Below are 22,776 nucleotides of genomic sequence, written 5' to 3'. Positions count from 1 at the left end.
AGACCCCGCAGAAGAAAGACTGAATTGTCTCAATGCCCAGAGCAAAAGCCAGGAAGGGTGGGCTCTTGCAGAGTTCAGATTGTGAGGGAAGTCGAACAATCTGGACATTGTACCTGCAGGCTGACCCTAGAGCCCGCCAGCAGGAAACTGAGCTGTGTCTCCCTGACTGATTAACAAGTGGCCTGGTCCTCCTGGACTGTCACCTCCATACCAGCAGGAACAGCATCCTAAGCAGCCCTGCACACAGACAAGGTCTCCTTAAGACCCTACTGGATGGAGAAGGAGGAGGGCGGGGGAGTGTGAAGGGCATGGGGTTCCTGGGAATGTAGACCTGTCATGTCCCTTCCGGCCCTGCTGCCTCCCCCCGCCATCCTGGAAGGAACAGCTGCCACACCCATCTCTGCGTTCACGGAAGTGACCACATTCACAGACACACACACGCAAACACACCCACACACAACCTCGGCCTCCCAGCGTTTAGGACCTGGTGACAGTAAGTGGGAGATACCGGAGGAAGTTGTTTTCAGAACAATTTATTTCAGAATCTGAAACACTGAGCCAGAATAAAAAAGACCCTTAGGACTTCCGGGGGCTCACAATTCAGCAGAGTCCTCTGATGGGCAAGGTATCAGCCAATCCTTCACCGTCGTCTTCTAACAAACGGCCGCGGAAATGGAAATGGTGGTATTGGCGGGATTGGTGGGAAAGGGGGAAATGGGAAGGGTCCAGGTGGGAATGGTGGTGGAAAAAATCCCCTTACACTCTGGAGCTGTGAACCAGGAAGAAACAGGCTTCTTGTCAGTACTGATCCAGAATCAAAATGATTCAGGTCCCTTTCTACACATCCTACTCCTGAGCCACTCCTGGAGGCTTGGGTCCCATTCACTCTGTGGCTATAACTTTGGAGCATGTGGTTGAATCCCTACTCCCATAGACAGATGAGAAAACCAGGACACAGAGATGCCAAGGCCTCCCCGGATCACTGGCCACCACAGCTGGACAGAAGCAGAAGCAGAAATCCCATTACTGTAGTCAGTGCCTCTCAAACTTCAGCACAGTCAGAATCCCCAGGAAGGCTTCTTAAAATACAAATTTCTGGGACACACCCCAACTTTGTCTCAGTAGGTCTGAATGTGGACTAAGAAGCTGCCTTTCCAATAGTTCCCAGGTGATAATGCCACTTAGAGAACAAACCACTGCTCTAAGGGATTGCAGAGCCCAGGCTGGAGACTTGGGCTCAGGTAAGGGGGGAGCCAGGGTAGGAAGCCCTGAATGAACAAGAACAAAACTGGTCCAAATGATGTTCCACACCTCTCCCCAGAGCAGCTCAAAACAAGAAGGGCCACTCACCTTATTACAACTGATGTCTATTTGGTCCTTGACCTGGTCCAGAGTGACTGTCCCCAAACACTGTTTCACCACCTGGAAGGGGAACCTCCAGTTCAGACTGGAATCCCTGAGCCATAAACACACAGCCTCACCCCAGGGGCTGCTAACCACCCTCCGAAGCCTCTTGTTCGGGTCCTTGGGAGGCATCCGCCAGCGTTCTCAGCTCCCAGCCTCACCCCTTTCTCCTTGAAGTCACACTGCTCCGGTGGCAGCTGTGTCCTCCTGGGACACACGGTCTCCTTCACCGTGAAGCTCACAGGCTTCGGGGCGTCTGGGTCCTCATCCTGCTCAAGGATCGAAGTGGGGAGACTGGCTCAGGCTCATGCTTCCTTGGGTGACCTGTGTCCCTGCCCCGCAGCAGAACAGCCCTCTTGAAAGCCCATCCCATGTGCCTCGCCCTGGGCTGCGGGCTGGGTGTAGAGGGGAGGAGGACACAGCCTGGTCCTGGGCTCCCAGGCACACAGGGAGCAGGAGGGGACCTCAGACCCCATCTCATGAGAAGCACATCCCCCTTTGAGGGGCTGAGGGAAGTCAGGGGCACCTGCAGGGAAAGACCTTGTCACTGGAATCTCCAGGCTGAGCACACCCCTTCTCTGGTGGGGAGACAATGGCATGCACAGGGGATTGGAAGCAGGGAATTCACATCCCAGAGCCAGTGACCCCAGCGTATCCCTGGAGCCCCCAGGAGTCCCTGGTGCCTGAGAGGGCTGTCAGGGCTCTGTTCCCACAGCAGAGATGCCAGGCAGAAGGCTCTCACAAGGGGAGGGGACCCAGCTCTGGGAGGATGTCTGTGAGAGGTGGGATCCCACCTAGAGGGAGAGGTGCCTTCCTGACAGGAGGTACAGCGCGAGCAAAGGGAGGGACAGTGTGGCCAAGCCTGGCGGGAGACGCCTCCCTCCCCAGCCCCTCCCCGACTCACAGCCTTGGGCGGCAGGTCCAGCTCCAGGAGGCGGTAGAGATTGGGGTCTGAGGACTGCTCATTGAGGCGATCCACAGCTCGAAGCACCGCCTCCCTAAAGCTCAGGGCCTGGGCGCTGGCCCAAGGCACCGCTAGTCCCAGCAGCAGTAGCCACAGTGACCAGCGGCGCGTGGAGAGGCTGGCCCTCTGGGTCTCCATGGTCCCCGAGTCTGCCTCCTCCCAGCCCACAGGACCCTCCTTTATGCTCAGCCTGGGCCTGATGCAATTGCTCAAGCAGGAGCCTTCCCCACCTGCCCCATCCCTGCCCCCGGCCAGGGTGTGAGCTGGACTTGCCTCAGGCCCCGCTCTTGCCTCAGGGGATTGCTGGGCAGTGGGTGAGGTTGCCTCCTGTGGAAGGTGAAGAAATGGTTTCTCCATCTCCCTCACAGCATCTCGGCCTCTCCTGGGCCCCATGGGGCAGTTTCATGAGCAGGGTTGCTCCAGAGGGTTGAGTCCTCCAGGAGACGGAGGGACCAGGCTGTGTCCTAAACCCTCTCGGCCTCCTCACTGTGACCTCCTGAGAATCAAGCTGAAGGAGTGTATTCACCACACAACCTCCATCTCTACACACCGCCTGGCACCCAGTAGGCATCTAGTTAAAGTTCGATGAATGGATGACAGCACCACCTCCAACCAAAGCCTGATGCAGTCAGCCAGCACCTGGGCAGACAGTCAAGAACCCTCCATCCTGCTCTCTAGACTCAGCCCTCAGCCAGTGAGGGGCTGCGCTCCATCTGTCACCTCTCCTGGATTCTTCTCCACTGCCTTTCTCAACCTAAAAATGTCTTGTCCTGAAGACTTAAACAGATATTTCCCCAATGAAGACATACAGATGGCCAATAGTCACGTGCAAAGATTCTCAATATGGCTAATTATCAGATAAATGCAAATCAAAGCTACAGCAAGGTATCAACTCATACTGGTCAGAATGGCCATTATTAAAATGCTGGAGAGGGTCTAGGGAAAAGGGAACCCTCCTACATTGTTGATGGGAGTGTAATTTTGTGAAACTGTGATTGAAAACAGTGGAGACCTTTAAAAACTAAAGATAGACTCACTGTATAATCCAGCAACCCTGGGCATATATCCAGAGGAAACTCTAATTCGAAAAGATACCTGCACCCCAATGTTCATAGCAGCACTGTTTACAATAGCCACGACATGGAAACAGCCTAAATGTCCATCGACTGGATAAAGAGGCTGTCGTATTTATATACAGTGGAATACTACTCAGCCATAAGAAAGAATAAAATAATGCCTTTTGCAGCGACATGGATGGACCCAGACATTATCATACTAAGTGAATAAGCCAGGAAGAGAAAGACAAAAACTACATGATATCACTCATATGTGGACTTTTTAAACGACACAAATGAACTTATTTACAAAACAGAAACACACTCACAGACATAGACAACAAACTTATGGCTACCAGGAGTGGGAAAGGGGTGGGGAGGGATAAACTGGGAGTTCAGGATTAGCAGATGCTACTATATGTAAAATAGACACACAAGGTCCTACTGTATAGCACAGAGAACTATATTGACTATCCTGTAAAAACCTGTACTGAAGAAGAATATGAAAAGAAATACATACATGTATAACTGAATCACTATGCTGTATGCCAGAAACTAACACAACGCTGTAACTCAACAATACTTCAATAAAAAAAATGAATAAAAATGTCGTGTCCCCAGACCCCACTATCTTGTCCTGCTGTCCTGCCTCCCAAAACCAAGCCCGAGATTCCCCACAACCAAGCCTGAGATCGGATCACCCGCATCGTGACCCCAATGTGTTTTCTCTCACACTCAAGGCCCTATAAGCTGGCCAGCCGTCGCTGGATCCAAAACCCATGCTGACGCGCTGTCTTTATTTACACAGGCTCTGGGCTTCCCTCTGTCCTCCCGCAACCGCCTCCTGCCCCATTCTCTGCTGGTGTCGCTCTCCTGAGTCCCCTCCTGCCACCTTGTTTCCTCTTTTTTCTCCGTCTCCTCCCAGGACCCTCTTCGTAATACACAGGGCTTGCACAGGTGCACCCAGATGGCTTCTCCTCGCAGTCCTCACACATTCCTGGGCACATCCCTTCCTCAGATACCAGTTACCAGGGACACACATCACTGGTCTGTGTCTCTGAGTCAAGACTCCTGTGAACACCCCTGGCTGTCCGCACAGGGCTGTCTGGGGCTGTCGGCTGGGAGCCCCCACGGGAGCCCTGAGCTGGCAGCCTGGGAGCCCCCACTGGCTCCTTCTTCCTCTGAGGGCCCTCCCTGTCCCCCCGTCACCCCTGCCCTGTCCTGCCACCACCCCCTCTCCTCTGAAGTGTAGTGACAACCTCCAGACTCCACCGTCTCTGGTTCCAGGCTCTTCTAGAAATCAATTCTCCTTCCACATTGTGTCTGGGGGCTCCATCAAATTGCCGATTTGGCCATTTTACCCCCTGCCTTCAGCAGCTCACACACCTCCTCCCGGCATCAGGGTCTGAACCTTGATGCTTCCCACGGTCCTCACTCGCTGCCCCGCATGCTCAGGTCAGGCTGCCACGTGCACCCCGACCTCTCAGGCCTGTCTCGAGCTCTTTCCCTTCCTCCCGACTCTGCACCTGATCCCTCTGCTTGCTGTGACCTTCCACCATGTGAAGCCTTGTCTGACCTTCAACCAGAGAAACAGCAACTCCTATCTTGGCTCCCACAGCCTCAGGAAGTCTGTTCTGACTTGTCCCCAAGTGACCCCTTCTCCAGGGCTCTGAGGTGGCCAGTGTGGGAGGACAAGGGAGCTCAGCTGGGAGAATGAATGAGCCAATGTGTTACAGTGGCCCAGAGACCATGACACAAGTTCTAATCCAGTCTCCCATGGAATGACTGGGGTACCAATTGGCCTCAGGTGACCTGTGGGATTCTCGGTGTTTGGCTGGGGCAAGTCAGAAGGCGATAGTCTGGACAGATGGCCCTGGTTGCACTCTCAGCCATGGAGAAGGAAGGAGAGAGGGGCTTCTGTGCAACCTGGTAACACAGTCCAGGTGTTGCCCCAGTGGCCTCTTGGTCAAGCTGTATCATTTTCCCAAGTCAGAGTTGGAAAAGGAGGTGATTACAGGAGAAAATAACTAGCAATAGCCACGGTGACCAGGTATCAGGTCCCCCTGAAATCCTCCCTGTGCTTTCCTGCCTCTGCACCTTTGTGTTTCCTAAACCTTAGGACTGAGGTCCCCTTCCCCATCCTTCCATGGGGACAGGTGGCTGATCAAGGATGAGGTCTGATAGAGGAGTCAACCCACGGAAAGAAGTTGGGACCAAAGAGACCAGGATTGATGGTCCAGAAACAGCATCTCTTATTATCAACAGGGCAGAAAGCGGCCCCCGAGGGCTCGATGGGTCCTTAGACTCTGGAGTCCAGCAGACATGTGTCTGATCATTGGTTGGCCTCTTATCAGCTGTGACTTCTTTGGGAAAACTCTGCCCTGGTGGGAACTCGCAGCAGCAATGAGTGGGAGCCCAGCTCTCATTGTCTCAGACACAACTGAGAAGCCCACACGGGGAGCGGGAGGGTGAGCTGTAGACAGGCGCATCTGGGCACTGCCTCCATTTCCTGCATTCCCTGGCTGAGTTCTTGCTTAGACAGCGAGAGGAGCAGGGTGAGAGGGAAGGGGGTCTAAGGAGCCGGGTCAGGACTGGGAGGGTCTCCAAGGTCACAGTAGCTGTGCCTCGAGATGGTCAGGCTAGGCCTTGGGTTCTCTCCTAACGTTCCCCCCAACCCAACAGAGGACACCCCAGCCAAGAGGTGGGAGCAGACGGTCCTGCTGGAGCTGGTAAGGGTGTGTTTCCACCGCCTGGCACCCTACGTGGGTTCCCTCCTTTCCCATCCCCCTCTATTTCCCATCCCAGTCTGGTTGAGGCAGACATCCCATCCTGCAGTTAAAACCCCCAACTGGAAAAAGCACAGTCTCACCTGTGTTTAGACACTTCCTTATCCCAGCCCCAAGCCCTGGACTTCAAAATGGTACAAGAGAAGGAGCCAGGGTCAGGGCTGAGCGACCTGTCCTCTGGTCCTGCCTTCTGCCCAACCTGGGGAGCACATACGTGACCTTAAACCAGACCTTCACCAACTGCACCTCTTTCTCCTGGTTTGTAAAATGGGAGATTTCTTACACATGCATGGGAGGCCCTCTTCTCCTCCATAGAGAAACTCCTCCCATACGAACTTGGACATGAGGATCAGAGTCCCAGTCTCTACAGAGCCTTCCAGACTCCTGGGGGAAAGAGGGACAGCAGCCATCCACTCCATAGCCACCCCCAGGACATGCTCACATGGAGAGCCTGCCACAGCACAGGCCATTGTCGGCGTCCCCCTGAAGTCCCACTTGTCGGGAGCCTCACTCACGTGCATGGGGAGGAAGAAACCATGGTGCTTCCTTGTATCTTTGTTGGGCCGAGTTGGGGAACTAGAAACCCTTGAGACACGTATTGGTGCGAATGCTATGTCCACCATATGGACTACAGTGCAGCCGTTTCAAAAAATGAGCTGGCAACTACCCAAATATCCTTCACAAGTAAAAGAATAAGCGTATTCTGGTATATTTATACAGCGGACTACAACTTAGCAACAAAATATGAACGAAGATAATTACACACAATAACACGGAGGATTCTCACAAACATGTTGCATGAAGAAATTACCTGAAAAGCGTATATACGGTATGGTTCTATTTTCTACACATTTCAAAATCTGGCATCACTGATCTGTGGCGTTCAAAGTCGGGGTCATGGTTAAGGGTAGAAGGGGGAGGAGACTTCTGGGTGCTGATTACACTTTGGCGTTCACATAGCAAGCACTCAGCAAGCTGTCCATTTATCAGTGGTGTGTTTTTCTTATGTAGTTGTAATATTTCAATTGAAGGTTTTAAAACTAGAAAGTTGCCAGATGTATCTTTAAGGGGAAAAGGCCAATTGCAAAATAAACGTACTAACTGATTCCATTTATGTAAACATCAGTCACCATAAAGCAAGACACGGTATCTTTATGTGCCTATATGTATATACATGTCTAGAAAAAACATCAGAACAGACACTCACACGATTGATGAATGGAGGTTGTTTCTAATGTGGAGATTGTGATGCGTGAGGCAGGAAAGCAAGTTGTCAAAAGGAGTGTATTTGTACTAGGATTGCTTGAATATTTTATAAGGAGGATATGTCCCTTAACAACGCTTACAATTAAAAAGAAGTGGGTGAGGAGGGAGGAGGAGCAGGAGGAGGAGGCACGATGGGTGTAGGACTCCGTGGGCCCAGGTGCTCTTCACAGTGTTGTCACTATGACAACCCCAGAAGCAGGTTTTGCCTTGGCGATGGGAAGGGTCCCAGAGCTGCTCTGAGAGCAGTTACCAAACTCAGTGAGATGGGGCTGGAGAGAGGAGGGCATCTCCCCTCCTCTCCATAGAAAATCTCTCCCCAGTGGACGTGACCTCCAAGCAGGGGATGCCTTGCTCAGCAGGGACAGTCACCGTTCATTTACCTATTTCAGGGCCAGTGAGGGCGAATGTCCACAACTGTGGCCCCAGTTAGAACCACTAGGGAGGCACAGACAGAGTGAACAAGATAAATTTTGGGGGCTGTCTTCCGGGGCAAGCATCACAGCCCACAACCCTGCCCACTGAGCACAGGGACCTTCTTCATGCACAGGTGTAAACGGATGTCTTGGAGGCTGAACAGCTGCAGCGGCCAAACCCACACAACAACCTTGAACTTAGCTCATTCTGAGAATGGGCTCAGACCTGGGCCCCGCCTCTGCCCCAGCACTCTGCCCTCCCACAGCTCCCAGGGGCCAGCGGGCCAGGCAGAGTGAGGAGTTCCGCTCCTCCCTCCGCAGCAACCTAATAACGGGGGTTATGACAGACCGATTCCTTCGCACACACTCCCAGTTTCAGCCCTTACCGCGCTCCAGCCCTCTCAGGCGGTCCCCACACTGCCAATCCCAGACCACTCCTAGGGTCTGCCCTCGGAAGCCTGAGCCTCAGCACCCATCCCCAACAGGGCCCCCAGCCCCCACAGCACCTGCAGGCTCCTGTCTGGGGCTGGGGGGCTCAGTGACGTGGTTCAGATCCTCCCCCGGTCTCTGTTCTGCCTGTCGCAATGAAGTACCCAGCGGCAGACAGAAGGAATTCCCTTAGTTTCCTCTGTAGAACCTCACTCAACCTGGGGTGACGTAGAGTGAGAAGCATGGGTTCCTCTAACCTGCCTGAAATCAGCCCCAACTGCTCCCCAAGAACAGACGAGCCTGACAGATTACAGAGCACGTGCTCTGCGCGGTCCCGCCCGCTGTCCCTCTGACACACGGGGCTCTGTGTGTTGGTGCAGGTTGGCCCAGGAGCAGAGCTCAGGCCAGCATTCAAGAGGAAGCAGGTGCTCTGGGAGGCGATTCCTTTGAAGCACCAGCAGAAAAATAGAGAAGTGAGACCGGGCAGAATCGACATCAGAAGAGGACAAGTCAATAGACAGGTCACTGAAGTGGGGACAGGGGCTCCACCCAGCTGGGGACCTCAGGGAGGGGGGACACATCTGGGAGTGGGCCCCCCAAGGAGTGAGGAACAGAAGAGACGTTTCCACCAATGAGGGAAAAGTCCCAGCGATGGTTGGTTGAGGCTGCTCCCGGGACTGCCGCCTCCCCCGTGATTCCAGTCTGCCCCCCAACAAAGGTCAGCTACAGAGTGGGGAGTGGGCAGGACAGGGACAGTGTCTGAAACCCCCAGGCAAACAGACATGTGGCCTGTGTGTCACTGTGTGTGTCTCTCACTCAGGCAGAGCCCTTCACCCCGATGAGCAGGAGGCTTGCTTCTAATGGTGCCAATTGTGGTACCATTGCATCCCTAAACACAAGCCCACACCTGAAATCTGAGACCCCGCAGAAGAAAGACTGATGTGTCTCAATGCCCAGAGCAAAGCCCAGGAGCGGGGTGCGTGGGCTCTTACAGAGTTCAGATTGTGAGGGAAGTGGAACCATCTGGGCACTGTACTTACAGGCTGAACCTAGAGCCCGACAGCAGGAGACTGAGCTGTGTCTCCCCAAGTGATTAACAAGCCACCTGGTCCTCCTGGACTGTCACCTCCATACCAGCAGGAACAGCATCCCCAGCATCACTGCACACAGACTAGGTCTCCTTAAGCCCCTACTTGGTGGAGGAGGAGGAGGGCAGGGGAATGTGAAGGGCATGGGGTTCCTGGGAATGGAGCCCTATCCTGTCCCTCCCGGCCCTGCTGCCTCCCCCCGCCATCCTGGAAGGAACAGCTGCCACACCCATCTCTGTGTTCACGGAAGTGACCACACACGCACACACACACACACAAGAGGGCAATGGGGGATAATGACCCCAGGTAAGAGTAGGACAAGAGACAGGTGAATTTGAAATTCATAAGAATTTATTTTTCAGAGTTTGAACAACTGAGCCAGAGTTAGGTGATCATTAGGACTCTACCCTGGGCGAATTTTATCACCAATGTATCCGATTACTTTGCCAACCTTATCTCGAACCCAGTTCACACCGTCATGGAAGAAATCACGAATCCGGCCAAATAACCCGACACTCTGGAGCTGTGCAGCAGAAAGAAACAGGATTCTCATGAGGATTGACTTAGGGAAAAGACCAGATCCCTCCCCACCTGAAAATCTTCCATCTTGGAACACCGAAGGAGAGTTAAGGCACCATTTGACCTCCTTGTCTGTGTCACTTGGAGCACGTGGTTGAATCATCTCTCCCACAGACAGATGAGGACCAAGGTCCAGAGATGACAGGGGGCTTCCCAGGGGCACAAACCCATCTCAGAAAAGCTGGACGGGAGCAGGGGCAGAAAGGTCCTGTCTGTAGTCAGTGCCTCTCAAGCTTCAGCACACTCAGAAATTCCTCAGAAGGGCTCTTAAAATAGAAATTATTGGGATCCACCACACAATGATTCCGTATTTCTGAGTCAGGCCTGAGAATCAGCCTTTTTCTCTAGTTGCCAAGAGGGGAGCCCACTGAGAGAACCACTGCTCTAAGGGACGGCAGAGCCCGGCCTGGAGACCTGGGGCTCCGGTGAGGGAGACCCAGGGAAGGAGGGCTCTCCTGCCACTACAGGGATGGCACAGAGGGGAATTGGTCCAAAGGCTGTTCCACACACCACCTCCATCAGTAGCCCCTGCAGCCCAGAAGGGATCACTCACCTCATTACATGTTATATCGAAGTTGTCCCTGAGCTGGTACAGGTTGACTGTCCCCACACACTGTTTCACCACCTGGAAGGGGAGACTCCAGGTCACACTGGAACCCCTGAGCCATAAACACCCCTCCTCACCCCAGGGGCTGCTAACCACCACCCGCCCCAAGCCTTCTGTTCGGGTCTTGGGAGCGACCCACCAGGGCCCTAAGCCCCCAGCCTCACCCCATTCTCCTTGAAGTCACACTGCTCCGGTGGCAGCAGTGTCCTCCTGGGACACACGGTCTCCTTCACCGTGAAGCTCACAGGCTTTGGGGCATCTAGGTCCTCGTCCTGCTGAAGGATCAAAGTGGGGAGACTGGCTCAGGCTCATGCTTCTATGTGTGACCTGTGTCCCTGCCCCCAGCAGGACAAGCCCCTTTGAGAGCCTGTCCCATGTGCCTGGCCCCGGGTTGGGAGCTGGGCGCAGAGGGGAGGAGGACACAGCCTGGTCCTGGGCTCCCAGGCACACAGGGAGCAGGAGGGGACTTCAGACCCGCTCTCCTGAGGGGCAGCTCCCCTTGGAGGGGCTGAGGGCAGTCATGGGACACCTGCAAGAAAAGACCTTGTCACCGGAACCCCAGGGCTGAGCACAGCCCTTCTCTGGTGGGGACACAATGGAGTGCACAGGGTACTGGAAGCAAGTAAGTCACATCCCAGAGCCAGTGACCCCGGCATATCCCTAGAACCCCCAGGAGTCCCTGGAGCCTGAGAGGGCTGTCAGGGCTCTGTTCCCACAGCAGAGATGCCAGGCAGAAGACTCTCACAACGGGAGGGGACCCAGCTCTGGGAGGATTTCTGTAGAGGTGGGATCCCACTTAGAGGGAGTGGTGCCTTCCTGACAGGAGGTACAGCGCGAGCAAAGGGAGGGACAGTGTGGCCAAGCCTGGCGGGAGACACCTCCCTCCCCAGCCCCTCCCCGACTCACAGCCTTGGGCGGCAGGTCCAGCTCCAGGAGGCGGTAGAGATTGGGGTCTGAGGACTGCTCATTGAGGCGATCCACAGCTCGAAGCACCGCCTCCCTATAGCTCAGGGCCTGGGCGCTGGCCCAAGTCACCGTTAGTCCCAGCAGCAGTAGCCACAGTGACGAGCGGCCCAGGGAGAGGCTGGCCCTCTGGGTCTCCATGGTCCCCGAGTCTGCCTCCTCCCAGCCCACAGGACCCTCCTTTATGCTCAGCCTGGGCCTGATGCAATTGCTCAAGCAGGAGCCTTCCCCACCTGCCCCATCCCTGCCCCCGGCCAGGGTGTGAGCTGGACTTGCCTCAGGCCCTGCTCTTGCCTAAGGGGATTGCTGGGCAGTGGGTGAGGTCTGCCTCCTGTGCAAGGTGAAGAAATGGTTTCTCCATCTCCCTCACAACATTTTGGCCTCTTCTGGGCCCCGTGGGGAGTTTCATGGGCAGGGTTGCTCCAGAAGGATGAGTCCTCCAGGAGACGGAGGGACCAGGCTGTGTCCTACACCCTCTCGGCCTCCTCACTGTGACCTCCTCTGAATCAGGCTGAAAGAGTGTATTCACCACACAACCTCCAGCTCCTGGGTCTCCTGGTCCCCAACAGGCACTCAGTTAACATATGATAAATAGATGGCAGGACCACCCCCATCTAGTGCCTTTCACACCCATCCACTCCCTAGGCAGACATCAGGGCCACACCGTCCTATTCTACGGACCCAGGCCTCAGCCAGTCAGGGCATCTCCTCTACTGTCCCCTCTTCTGGATTCTTCTCCTTTGCCTTCTTCACTCTAAAAATGTCCTGTCCCAGCCCCTTCCAGATGCACACTGTTCCCCTTACCCAGACAGCCAGTAAGAGAAGGCTCATCTACACTCTGACCCCACTATTTGTCCTCTTTCAACTCAAGGTCCATGCCTGCTTAACAGCTTTCGAATGATACAACGGCCATGCTGAAGCCTTGTCCTTGCCTTCACAGGTGCCAGGGACCCCTCTGTCTACTGAAACTGCCCCCTCCCCCATTCTCCCCTGGGACCACCTTCCTGGGTCCACTTCCTGGCCTCCCGGGTGCCTCCTGCTCTGTCTAATCTAAGTACTCAACTTTTAATAAAACTTTTACTGCAGGGCTTGCACACGTGATCTGTACAGCTTCTCAAAGCAGTTCTCATGCATTCTGGGCACATCCCTTCCTCAGATACTAGTTATCAGGGACACACATCACTGGTCTGTGGGTCCGAGGCAACACTCCTGTGAACACCCCTGGTTGTCAGCACAGGGCTGTCTGGGGCTGTTGGCTAGGAGCCCTCACGGGAGCCCTGAGCTGAGAGCCTGGGAACCCCCACCTGCTCCTTCCTCTGAGGGCCCTCCCTGTCCCCACTGTCACCCCTGCCCTGTCCTACCACCATCTCCTCTCCTCTGAAGTGTAGCCACAACCTCCAGACTCCACCTTTTCTGGTTCCAGGCTCTTCCCACACCACAGCCCAGTGTTCCCTGCCATTGTCCAGGGGTCCATCAAACCTCCCGCCTTGAGTCAGTGGCTCAGGGTCTGGATCAGGTTGTCCTCAGGTGCTCACCTGCAAAACCCTGTGTCAGGCCGCCAAGTCCACCCCAACCTCTCAGGCCCCTCGGAGCCTCTGCTCTTCTCATATCGCTACACCTGATCCCTCTGACTGCCGTGACTTTTCGTTTTGTGAAGCCTTATCTGACCTTCAACCAGAGAAACAGCAACTCCCCATCTTAGCTCCCACAGCCTCACAAAGTCTCTTCTGACTTGTCCCCAAGGTACTCCCTCTCCAGGGCTCAGGTTGAGACACCAGGATGGAGTGGCCAGAGAGGGAGGAGGAGGGGGTCCAGCTGGGAAAGTGAATGAGCCGATGTGTTAGAGGATCCCAGAGACCAGATGCCAATTCTAATCCAGTGTCCCATGGAATGGCCCTGAGACTGAAGGCCTGGGATAGGCCATGGCCACCTGTGACCTGGGGACTCTGGGCAACGGAATGGGGCACCTCAGAAGGTAACAGCCTGGTCGGATGTGCTGGTTTCGCACTCACCCTTCGAAAAGGAAGGAGAGAGGGGCTTCTGTGCAACCTGGTGTCACAGTCCGGGTGTTGCCCCAGTGGCCTCTTGGTCAAGCTGTATCCTTTTCCCAAGAAGGAGGAAGAAAAGGAGGTGATTGCAGTAGAAAATAACTAGCAAAACCCACGGTGACCGGGTATCAGATCCCCTTGAAATCCTCTCTGTGCTTTCCTGCCTCTGCACCTTTGCGTTTGCTCAGACTTTGGACCGCAGTCTGGGTCCTTGGAATGTTGCCTGTCAGGTCCTCAGACTACAACTGCCTGGATGGGGGTGTGCTGTCCCTGCCTCTAGCATCTGGCTTTCCTGGTTTGTCCTCATAGCCTGTCAGAGCAGACGTGTTCTCAGGAAAGGCTCCTCTGCCCTTGTCCCCAGGTTGGTTGGCCCCTGACTCCACATCTGATCCTTGAGAAACCCTCATGCACCCGTCGTGCCAACAACCTCAGGGAATGAGCCCTGATCTGCACGGCCCGCCTGCTTTTCTCCTCCCAACCATCCTTCCTGTCTGTGAGACTCCAGAGGCTCCAGAGCAATGGAACTGGACCAGAACCCCAAACTGTGCCCCTAACCTTGGAAATATCCACCAGCTCTGACTGCCCATTTGATGAGGAAAATGAGACCCATGGGCTACGTCATTCCATCAAGGACCTCCTACTCAAAAAATGACAGACTGGGGACATGGAGTCATGCCCCTCAATGACCCACCACCTGTCCTTTTCACAGGGACAAGGGGAAGGATTCAGGCCCTGCCCCCTGCCCCCTGCCCTCTGCAGGGACCTGCGATGGCAGCCATGGTGCTGTGAAGGCAGGGATTTGGGTCGAGGGTGAGGGTCAGGACCCTCCTCTCAGGGTCAGCTTCCTCTTTCCCATGGACCAATTCAGCTGAAACTAGAAGCTGAAAGAGAACTACGAGGTTAAGTCATCCTGGAAAAGACAGCAGAAGGCATTTAGTGTCTGCAGGCGTGTCTGGGCGCCTACAGGATCGTCACCTGCCAGGACCCACTTATCGGTCAGCACACTAGGCAGCGGTCCTAGCCCCTGAGACATCTAGGGATCCACAGAAAGTTTTACTTTTAATTGTTTAAAATCACAGATGAAAACACTGACATATTGATGAATACATAAGATGAAAAGCAGCTTAGGTTATATTCATGTTTATATGAATGCAGTTGTATAATACAAGTTTTAAGAGTATTTTGTGAATGAAGAGGCCCAGGAAGATAGAAGTTCCAGGGCCCTGAAAGTCCCAGTGTACCCCGGTCTCCCCTGTCAGCATCCTTCCCTGCTCTGGCTGGGTAGGCACAGGGGCAGAGTGACACACAGGAGAACAGGGGGTGCGAATGGGGCACAAGGAACCCCCACTCTCGGGCGGAAGCTAGAGAGTCCATGGGGCTGGGGAACAGGACTCGGGATGTGACTGGCACGGGCATCCCTCAGTCGGAGCACAGCAAGCCTGGAGGCCCCCCAGTGTGTCAGCTGCTGACTAGTAAGGACCAGACGCTAAAGGCTCGTGCAGACGGGCCAGTTCTGCTCGCTCAGGACAGAATGACATGTATTTCCCTCCTGCTTCTCTGATGGGGATTCCAAGTGTCTCTCTGGGTCCCTGCTCCGACACACGAGCCAGATCTGTGCCCTGAGATGGACCCAGACTAACTATGGTCTCCTAGACTCCATCAGCCTCCGCCTCAGATTCAGCCCCTGTGTGGTACTCGACCTTGTTTTTCGAGCTAAGCCATTGACCATCCTCTCAAATTAGGCTATGTGGGTCCCAATTACAGATAGACATAGGCCCAGAAAGATCTCTTCTTCTGCCTAGGGCCACACATGCAGAGGAGCAATGGCTTTCAGATGTCCATACTCCTCAGAATTCTCTTTCTCTGCCCTATTCATGACAATGTGAAGTGCCCTGTCACATATAGGGGCCCCGAAAATGACTCCGGAGGCCTCAGAATTGGGGGTCAAGGGCCACATCAACAAGGACCTTGCCTGATAACAGCCCAGTGTCCCTCCCTCGCACAGAGGGGGTCTGGGGGAAGGAGAAGCCCCTGTGTGTCCCCACTCATGGCCTCCCCTCTTCCTTACCTCTTGCTTCTCCTCCCCTCACTGCGTGGGATTTCTGTGCCCCCAAATCTCTGAGGCTGCCCCCAGTGAGATCCGTGGCCTCCACATCTGCACAAACACCGGGAAACCACTAGGAGTCATCGCCCTGGGCTCTCGGGCTCCTGTCCTACTCTGAGCACTTTGTAAACTCCTCAGGGCCCCTTGGCTGCCAGCGCTGCCCCGCCCCAACCCCTCTCCCGCACCCCTACCCTGCACACCTCTGCCTCTCCTCTCTCTCAGCTCCACGTCAGGCCCCACACCCGAGCCACCTGGGATGAGCTGGCCGGGCTCCACACAGCTCCACCGCCATCCTAGGCCACTTCTCTAGAAGCAGGGCCTGAGCTGGGAATTCAGAGTCATGTGATTAATTGAGGGGTGTGGTCAGCAGGAGGGGGAGGAGAGCAGGATTGGGCAGAGGAAGGAGCTGAGAAGTGAGGTGCTCCCTCTGAGCCCAGCTTCAGCCTCACCTAGAAAAGCCCAGGAACCAGAATTGCACCCCTGCTTTAGGAGTGACTGAGGCAGGGGCTGGGCTCTGATGTCCCCTCATAGTCAGTCACCAGCCACAGAATGGGGGCAGAGAGGACAAAACCCCCAGGCTTCTCTTGGGGAGGCCTTGAAGCCGTGGAATATGGCACCTGAGAGCCATCAGCATCCATGTCCCACTCTCCTGAAGCAGGATCAGCAATCCTGGGAGACAACTGCAAACAGATGACATCAGCACAGCCCATATCATCCTGATGAGTGAGCCCTCTCTCAGGTTGGACAGTGATGGACCAGCTGTGATGGGCCTAATGTGTAGCATTTGCTGATTTGCATGCTGTAAATTCTTCCACCAAGGCTGATTTCAAGCGACCAAGAGTTTAATGACCATCTCAGAAAATCCTGAAATTTTAACAAGTAGCTCTGGTAGGCTCATATGCTGTGGCAGAGACACGACACAGTCCCTGGGTTTCCTCTGTGAGGTTTCCTGCCTCAACCTGGGGTGACGTAGAGTGAGAAGCGTGGGTTCCTGTAACCTGCCTGAAATCAGCCCCACCTGCTCCCCAAGAACAGACGAGCCTGACAGATTACAGAGCACGTGCTCTGCGCGGTCCCGCCCGCTGTCCCTCTGACACACGGGGCTCTGTGTGTTGGTGCAGGTTGGCCCAGGAGCAGAGCTCAGGCCAGCATTCAAGAAGAAGCAGGTGCTCTGGGAGGCGATTCCTTTGAAGCACCAGCAGAAAAATAGGGAAGTGAGACCGGGCAGAATCGACATCAGAAGAGGACAAGTCAATAGACAGGTCACTGAAGTGGGGACAGGGGCTCCACCCAGCTGGGGACCTCAGGGAGGGGGGACACATCTGGGAGTGGGCCCCCCAAGGAGTGAGGAACAGAAGAGACGTTTCCACCAATGAGGGAAAAGTCCCAGCGATGGTTGGTTGAGGCTGCTCCCGGGACTGCCGCCTCCCCCGTGATTCCAGTCTGCCCCCCAGCAAAGGTCAGCTACAGAGTGGGGAGTGGGCAGGACAGGGACAGTGTCTGAAACCCCCAGGCAAACAGACATGTGGCCTGTGTGTCACTGTGTGTGTCTCTCACTCAGGCAGAGCCCTTCACCCCGATGAGCAGGTTTGCTTCTAATGGTGCCAATTGTGGTACCATTGCATCCCTAAACACAAGCCCACACCTGAAATCTGAGACCCCGCAGAAGAAAGACTGATGTGTCTCAATGCCCAGAGCAAAAGCCGGGGGTGGGGTAGTCTTGCAGGGTTCAGATTGTGAGGGAAGTGGAACAATCTGGACATTGTACCTGCAGGCTGACCTTAGAGCCCACCAGCAGGAGAGTGAACTGAGTCTCCCCGAGTGATTAACAAGAGGCCTGGTCCTCCTGGACTGTCACCTCCATACCAGCAGGAACAGCATCCCCAGCAGCACTGCACACAGACTAGGTCTCCTTAAGCCCCTACTGGGTGGAGGAGGAGGAGGGCAGGGGAGTGTGAAGGGCATGGGGTTCCTGGGAATGGAGCCCTGTCCTGTCCCTCCCGGCCCCGGTGCCTCCCCCGCCCTCCTGGAAGGAACAGCTGCCTCACCCATCTCTGTGTTCACAGGAGTGACCACACACACACACACACACACAACAGGCCTCCCAGTGTTATGGATTTGGTCCCTGTGTGTGGGATCAGGTGACACAATTAAAATTGAAGCCTGGAGAAATTTTTTTCATAAAAATTTATCTTTTGATGTCCAGGTCCTGACCCGGGGCAGGCAAACCCTCTGTACTCTTCCTTCGGCCTTTATGGGACAGTTATCAGCGAACCATTCACCGTCCTCTCGGAAACCTTGGAATAGGAAACCTTGGTGGCGGCAATACTGGCCTTGGTATCCTTGGTGGGATATATGGACGTGGCACCCTTGGCCTTGGCAGCCGTGGCCGGCGAATGCTCCTAACACTCTGAAGCTGTGAACCAGGAGGAAACAGATTTCTTCTGGGTCGGAACCAGGGTCAACCCAAGACCCCCTGTCCTCACCTGCTGATCCCCCTCCCAGTGCCACCCCAGGAGCCCTGAGGCCCCAGTTCACCCTCTGGGTGTGACCTTTGGAGCACATAGTTGAATCCCTACACTCACTCACAGAGGAGGAAGCCAAGACCCAGAGATGACAAGGGGCTTCCCAGGGGCACAAGCCCTTCCCAGCAAAGCAGGACAGAAGCAGGGGCTAAAAGCCCATTACCCTAGTCAGTGCCTCTTAAACTTCAGCACAGAATCCCTTAGAAGGGCTCTTACAAGACAAATTACTGGGCCCCAACCTAGACTCTGATTCAGTACGTCAGAGTGGGGCCTGAGAATTTTTGCCGTTCTGACACGTCCTGTATGGGGAGCCCAATGAAAGAACCACTGCTCTAAGGGATTGCAGAGCCCGGCCTGGAGACCTGGGGCTCGGGTGAGGGGGAGCCAGGGGAGGAGGGCTTTCTTGCCGCTACAGGGATGGCAGAGAGAATTGGTCCAAAGGATGTTCCACAAACCAGACCCAGCAGCAGCCTCTGCAGCCTGGAAGGGGTCACTCACCTCATCACAGGTGATGTCCTGTTGGTCCCTGGACTGGTCCAGAGTGACTGTCCCCACACACTGTTTCACCACCTGGAAGGGGAGACACCAGGTCACACTGTAACCCCTGAGCCATAACCACCCAGCCTCACCCCAGGGGCTGCAAATAACACCACACCTTCGAGCCTCCTGTTCCTGTTCTTGGGAGGCATCCACCAGCACCCCCAGCTACCAGCCTCACCCCAGGGGCTGCTAACCACAACCCGCCCCAAGCCTCCTGTTCGGGTCTTGGGAGGCACCCACCAGCGCCCTAAGCCCCCAGCCTCACCCCATTCTCCTTGAAGTCACACTGCTCCGGTGGCTGCTGTGTCCTCCTGGGACACACGGTCTCCTTCACCGTGAAGCTCACAGGCTTCGGGGCATCTGGGTCCTCGTCCTGCTCAAGGATCAAAGTGGGGAGACTGGCTCAGGCTCATGCTTCTTAGTGTGACCTGTGTCCCTGCCCCCAGCAGGACAGCCCCCTTGACAGCCCGTCCCATGTGCCTAGCCCTGGGCTGGGGGCTGGGTGCAGAGGGGAGGAGGACACAGCCTGGTCCTGGGCTCCCAGGCACACAGGGAGCAGGAGGGGAACTCAGACCCGCTCTCCTGAGGGGCAGCTCCCCTTGGAGGGGCTGAGGGAAGTCAGGGAACACCTGCAGGGAAAGACCTTGTCACTGGAACCCCAAGGCTGAGCACAGCCCTTCCCTGGTGGGAAGACAATGGGGTGCACAGGGGACTGGAAGCAGGGAAGTCACATCCCAGAACAAGTGACCCCAGCGTATCCCTGGAGCCCCCAGGAGTCCCTGGAGCCTGAGCGGGCTGTCAGGGCTCTGTTCCCACAGCAGAGATGCCAGGCAGAAGGCTCTCACAAGGGGAGGGGACCCAGCTCTGGGAGGATATCTGTGAGAGTTGGGATCCCACTTAGAGGGAGAGGTGCCTTCCTGACAGGAGGTACAGCGCGAGCAAAGGGAGGGACAGTGTGGCCAAGCCTGGCGGGAGACACCTCCCTCCCCAGCCCCTCCCCGACTCACAGCCTTGGGCGGCAGGTCCAGCTCCAGGAGGCGGTAGAGATTGGGGTCTGAGGACTGCTCATTGAGGCGATCCACAGCTCGAAGCACCGCCTCCCTATAGCTCAGGGCCTGGGCGCTGGCCCAAGGCACCGCTAGTCCCAGCAGCAGTAGCCACAGTGGCCAGCGGCCCACGGAGAGTCTGGCCCTCTGGGTCTCCATGGTCCCCGAGTCTGCCTCCTCCCAGCCCACAGGACCCTCCTTTATGCTCAGCCTGGGCCTGATGCAATTGCTCAAGCAGGAGCCTTCCCCACCTGCCCCATCCCTGCCCCCGGCCAGGGTGTGAGCTGGACTTGCCTCAGGCCCCGCTCTTGCCTCAGGGGATTGCTCGGCAGTGGGTGAGGTTGCCTCCTGTGTAAGGTGAAGAAATGGTTTCTCCATCTCCCTGACAACATCTTGGCCTCTTCTGGGCCCCATGGGGAGTTTCATTGGCAGGGTTGCTCCAGAGGGTTGAGTCCTCCAGGAGACGGAGGGACCAGGCTGTGTCCTACACCCTCTCGGCCTCCTCACTGTGACTTCCTGAGAATCAAGCTGAAGGAGTGTATTCACCACAGAACCTCCAGCTCTACACACCGCCTGGCACCCAGTAGGTACTCAGTTAACATATGATGAACAGATGACAGCCCCACTTCCATCTTTGCCTTCCCACCCAGCTTGTCCCCAGACACCAAGGCCACACCATCCTGTTCTCTGGACCTAACCATCAGCCAGTGAGGGGCGTGACTGCATCTGTCCCCGCTCCTAGTCTTCTCTGCCTTTCTCAGAGTAAAAATGTCGCATCCCTAGACCCCAAGAGAACTGGCTTGTTGCCCTAGTCCCTCCCAGCCGAGCCCGAAGAAAGGTCACGTACACTATTGACCACATTTCTTTGTCCTCTGTCAAACTCAGAACCCCTGCAGGATGGCCAGCCTTCCCTGGATCCAGAGGCTACACTCAAATATTGTCCTTATCATCACAGGACTGTGGACTCTCTGTCCTGTGAAACAGCTCCCTTCCACTTCTCCCCTGGTGTCCCTCTCCTGGGTCACCTCCCACCTCCTTGGTGGCTCCTGCTCGGTACCCTCCCAGGACCCTCCTCATAGTACACAGGGCTTGCACAGGTGCACACGGGCGGCTTCTCCTCCCCATCCTCACACATTCCTGGGCACATCCCTTCTCCAGATGCCAGTTATCAGGGACACACATCACTGGTCTGTGTCTCTGAGTCAAGACCCCTGTGAACATCCTGGTTGTCCGCACGGGGCTGTCTGGGGCTGTTGGCTGGCAGCCCCCACAGGAGACCTGAGCTGAGAGCCTGGGAGCCCCCACCTGCTCCTCCTTCCTCTGAGGACACTCCCTGTCCCCCCTGTCACCCCTGCCCTGTCCTACCACCTCCCCTTCTCCTCTGAAGCGTAGCCATATCCTCCAGACTCCACCGTGTCTGGTTCCAGGCTCCCCCCATACCAAAGTCCACTCTCCATGCCATTATCCAGGGGTATACCAAGCTGCTGATTCCAACATTTCAACCCCTGCCTTCAGGGGCCCAACACCTCCAGCAGGCTCAGGGCTGGAGTCTTGCCACCTCCCATCCTCCTCAGTCGCAGCCCTGCACTCTCAGGTGTCAGGGGGCACATCCACTCCAACCTCTCAGGCCCCTCAAAGCCTCTGCTCTTCTCCCATCTCTGCACCTGATCCCTCTGCCTGCTGTCATCTTTCACCTTGTGAAGCCTCCTCTGACCTCCAACTAGACACAGCACTTCCTCTCTTGGCTCTCACAGCCTCAGGACGTCCCTTCTGACTTGACCTCAATGGTTCCCTGTCCAGGGCTCTGGCTGAAACTCTAGGCTGAGGTGGTGAGTGTGGGAGGTGGAGGAGCCCAACTGGGAGACACAATGGGCCAAAGCAATAGAGGGGCTCAGAGACTTCGAAGCAAATTCTATTCCAGTCTCCCACGGAATGGCCGTGTTTCTGTGAGGACTGTGGTGGTTCTTGGAATCAGTTTGCCCTCAGGACCCTTGGGGCCTTGGACATGGTACCTTACAAGGTGTCAGCCTGGACGGATGTGCTGGTTGCACACTCAGCCTTAGAGAAGGACGGAGAGAGAGGGACGTCTGGGCAACCTGGTGTCACAGTCCAGGTGTTGCCCCAGTGGCCTCTTGGTCAAGCTGTATCATTTCCCAAGTCTGAGGAGAAAAAGGAGGTGATTACAGGAGAAAAATACCTAGCAATACCCATGTTGACCGGGTACCAGGTCCCCCTGAAATCCTCCCTGTGTTTTCCTCCTGTATGCCATGGCATTTGCCCAGACTTTAGGCTGAAGTCCCCTTGTCCATCCTTCCCTGTGTCCTTGGAGTGTCCCCTGTCAGGTTCTCAGACTGCAACTCCCTGGATGGGGGTGTGCCGTCCCTGCCTCCAGCATCTGGCTTTCCTTGTTTGTCCTCACAGCCTGTCAGAGCGGAGGTCTTCTCAGGAAAGACCCCACAGCCCTTGTGCCCAGGCGGGCTGGCCCCTGAACCCACATCTGGTCCTTGAGAAACCATTATGCACCCGTCACCCCAATAAACTCAGGGAATGAGCCGTGATCCTGCATGGCCCGCCTGCTTTTCTCCTCCCAGCCATCTTTCCTGTCTGTGAGAATCCAGGATAAAAGGAAATGGACCCCGGTCTGCTGTGCCCCAAACCCACCAGCTCTCTGAGTTGCCCAGTGGATGAGGAAAATGAGACCCAATTAAATCACTCAAACAAGAAGTCTCTGCCTGAAAAATGGCAAATCCAAGACATGGACCCAATGCCTCCCACTGACCCACCATGCTGTCCCTCTCACGGGGACAAGGGGAGGGATTGGGCTCCTCCCCTGCCCTCCCCAGGTCCCTGTGAGGGTGGAGATTTGGGCTGGGGGTGAGTATCAGGACCCTCCACGCAGGGTCAGCTTCCTCTTTCCCAGTGACCACTTCACGTGAAGTGAGGTGCTGGGGGAGATCCA

General features: G+C 55.6%; 3 protein-coding genes across 6 annotated transcripts; all 3 read right to left on the bottom strand.

Moving 5' to 3' along the window:
* Nucleotides 1-517: 517 nt before the first annotated feature.
* LOC141573709 (protegrin-2-like) lies at nt 518-2,535 on the bottom strand. Its single transcript, XM_074344122.1, has 4 exons — nt 2,309-2,535; nt 1,566-1,673; nt 1,351-1,422; nt 518-769 (listed from the first exon to the last, which is right to left on the bottom strand). Exons 1-4 carry the CDS (start codon nt 2,504-2,506, stop codon nt 641-643), a joined length of 507 nt encoding a protein of 168 aa, XP_074200223.1. The 5' UTR covers nt 2,507-2,535; the 3' UTR covers nt 518-640.
* Nucleotides 2,536-9,734: 7,199 nt separating this feature from the next.
* On the bottom strand, nt 9,735-14,565 carry LOC141573783 (antibacterial peptide PMAP-23-like). Of its 4 annotated transcripts, none has more exons than XM_074344970.1 (5): nt 14,158-14,565; nt 13,567-13,655; nt 10,756-10,866; nt 10,538-10,609; nt 9,735-9,928 (listed from the first exon to the last, which is right to left on the bottom strand). In XM_074344970.1, the coding sequence occupies exons 1-5, from the start codon at nt 14,210-14,212 to the stop codon at nt 9,809-9,811; spliced, it is 447 nt and encodes a 148-aa protein (XP_074201071.1). In that variant the 5' UTR covers nt 14,213-14,565; the 3' UTR covers nt 9,735-9,808. The 4 variants fall into 4 exon arrangements, with proteins under 4 accessions (XP_074201071.1, XP_074201072.1, XP_074201069.1 ...); XM_074344971.1 differs by having other exon boundaries at nt 10,756-10,863; nt 14,158-14,564; XM_074344968.1 differs by lacking the exons at nt 13,567-13,655; nt 14,158-14,565 and adding an exon at nt 11,498-11,870.
* Nucleotides 14,566-17,874: 3,309 nt separating this feature from the next.
* LOC141573708 (protegrin-2-like) lies at nt 17,875-20,012 on the bottom strand. The gene is made up of 4 exons (XM_074344121.1): nt 19,779-20,012; nt 19,037-19,144; nt 18,730-18,801; nt 17,875-18,122 (listed from the first exon to the last, which is right to left on the bottom strand). Exons 1-4 carry the CDS (start codon nt 19,974-19,976, stop codon nt 17,985-17,987), a joined length of 516 nt encoding a protein of 171 aa, XP_074200222.1. The 5' UTR covers nt 19,977-20,012; the 3' UTR covers nt 17,875-17,984.
* Nucleotides 20,013-22,776: the final 2,764 nt, after the last annotated feature.

The sequence above is a fragment of the Camelus bactrianus genome, chromosome 17 (assembly GCF_048773025.1).
Source record: "Camelus bactrianus isolate YW-2024 breed Bactrian camel chromosome 17, ASM4877302v1, whole genome shotgun sequence".
In the NCBI taxonomy this organism is placed as follows: domain Eukaryota; kingdom Metazoa; phylum Chordata; class Mammalia; order Artiodactyla; family Camelidae; genus Camelus; species Camelus bactrianus.
This window is presented reverse-complemented; position numbering and strand designations above follow the sequence as displayed.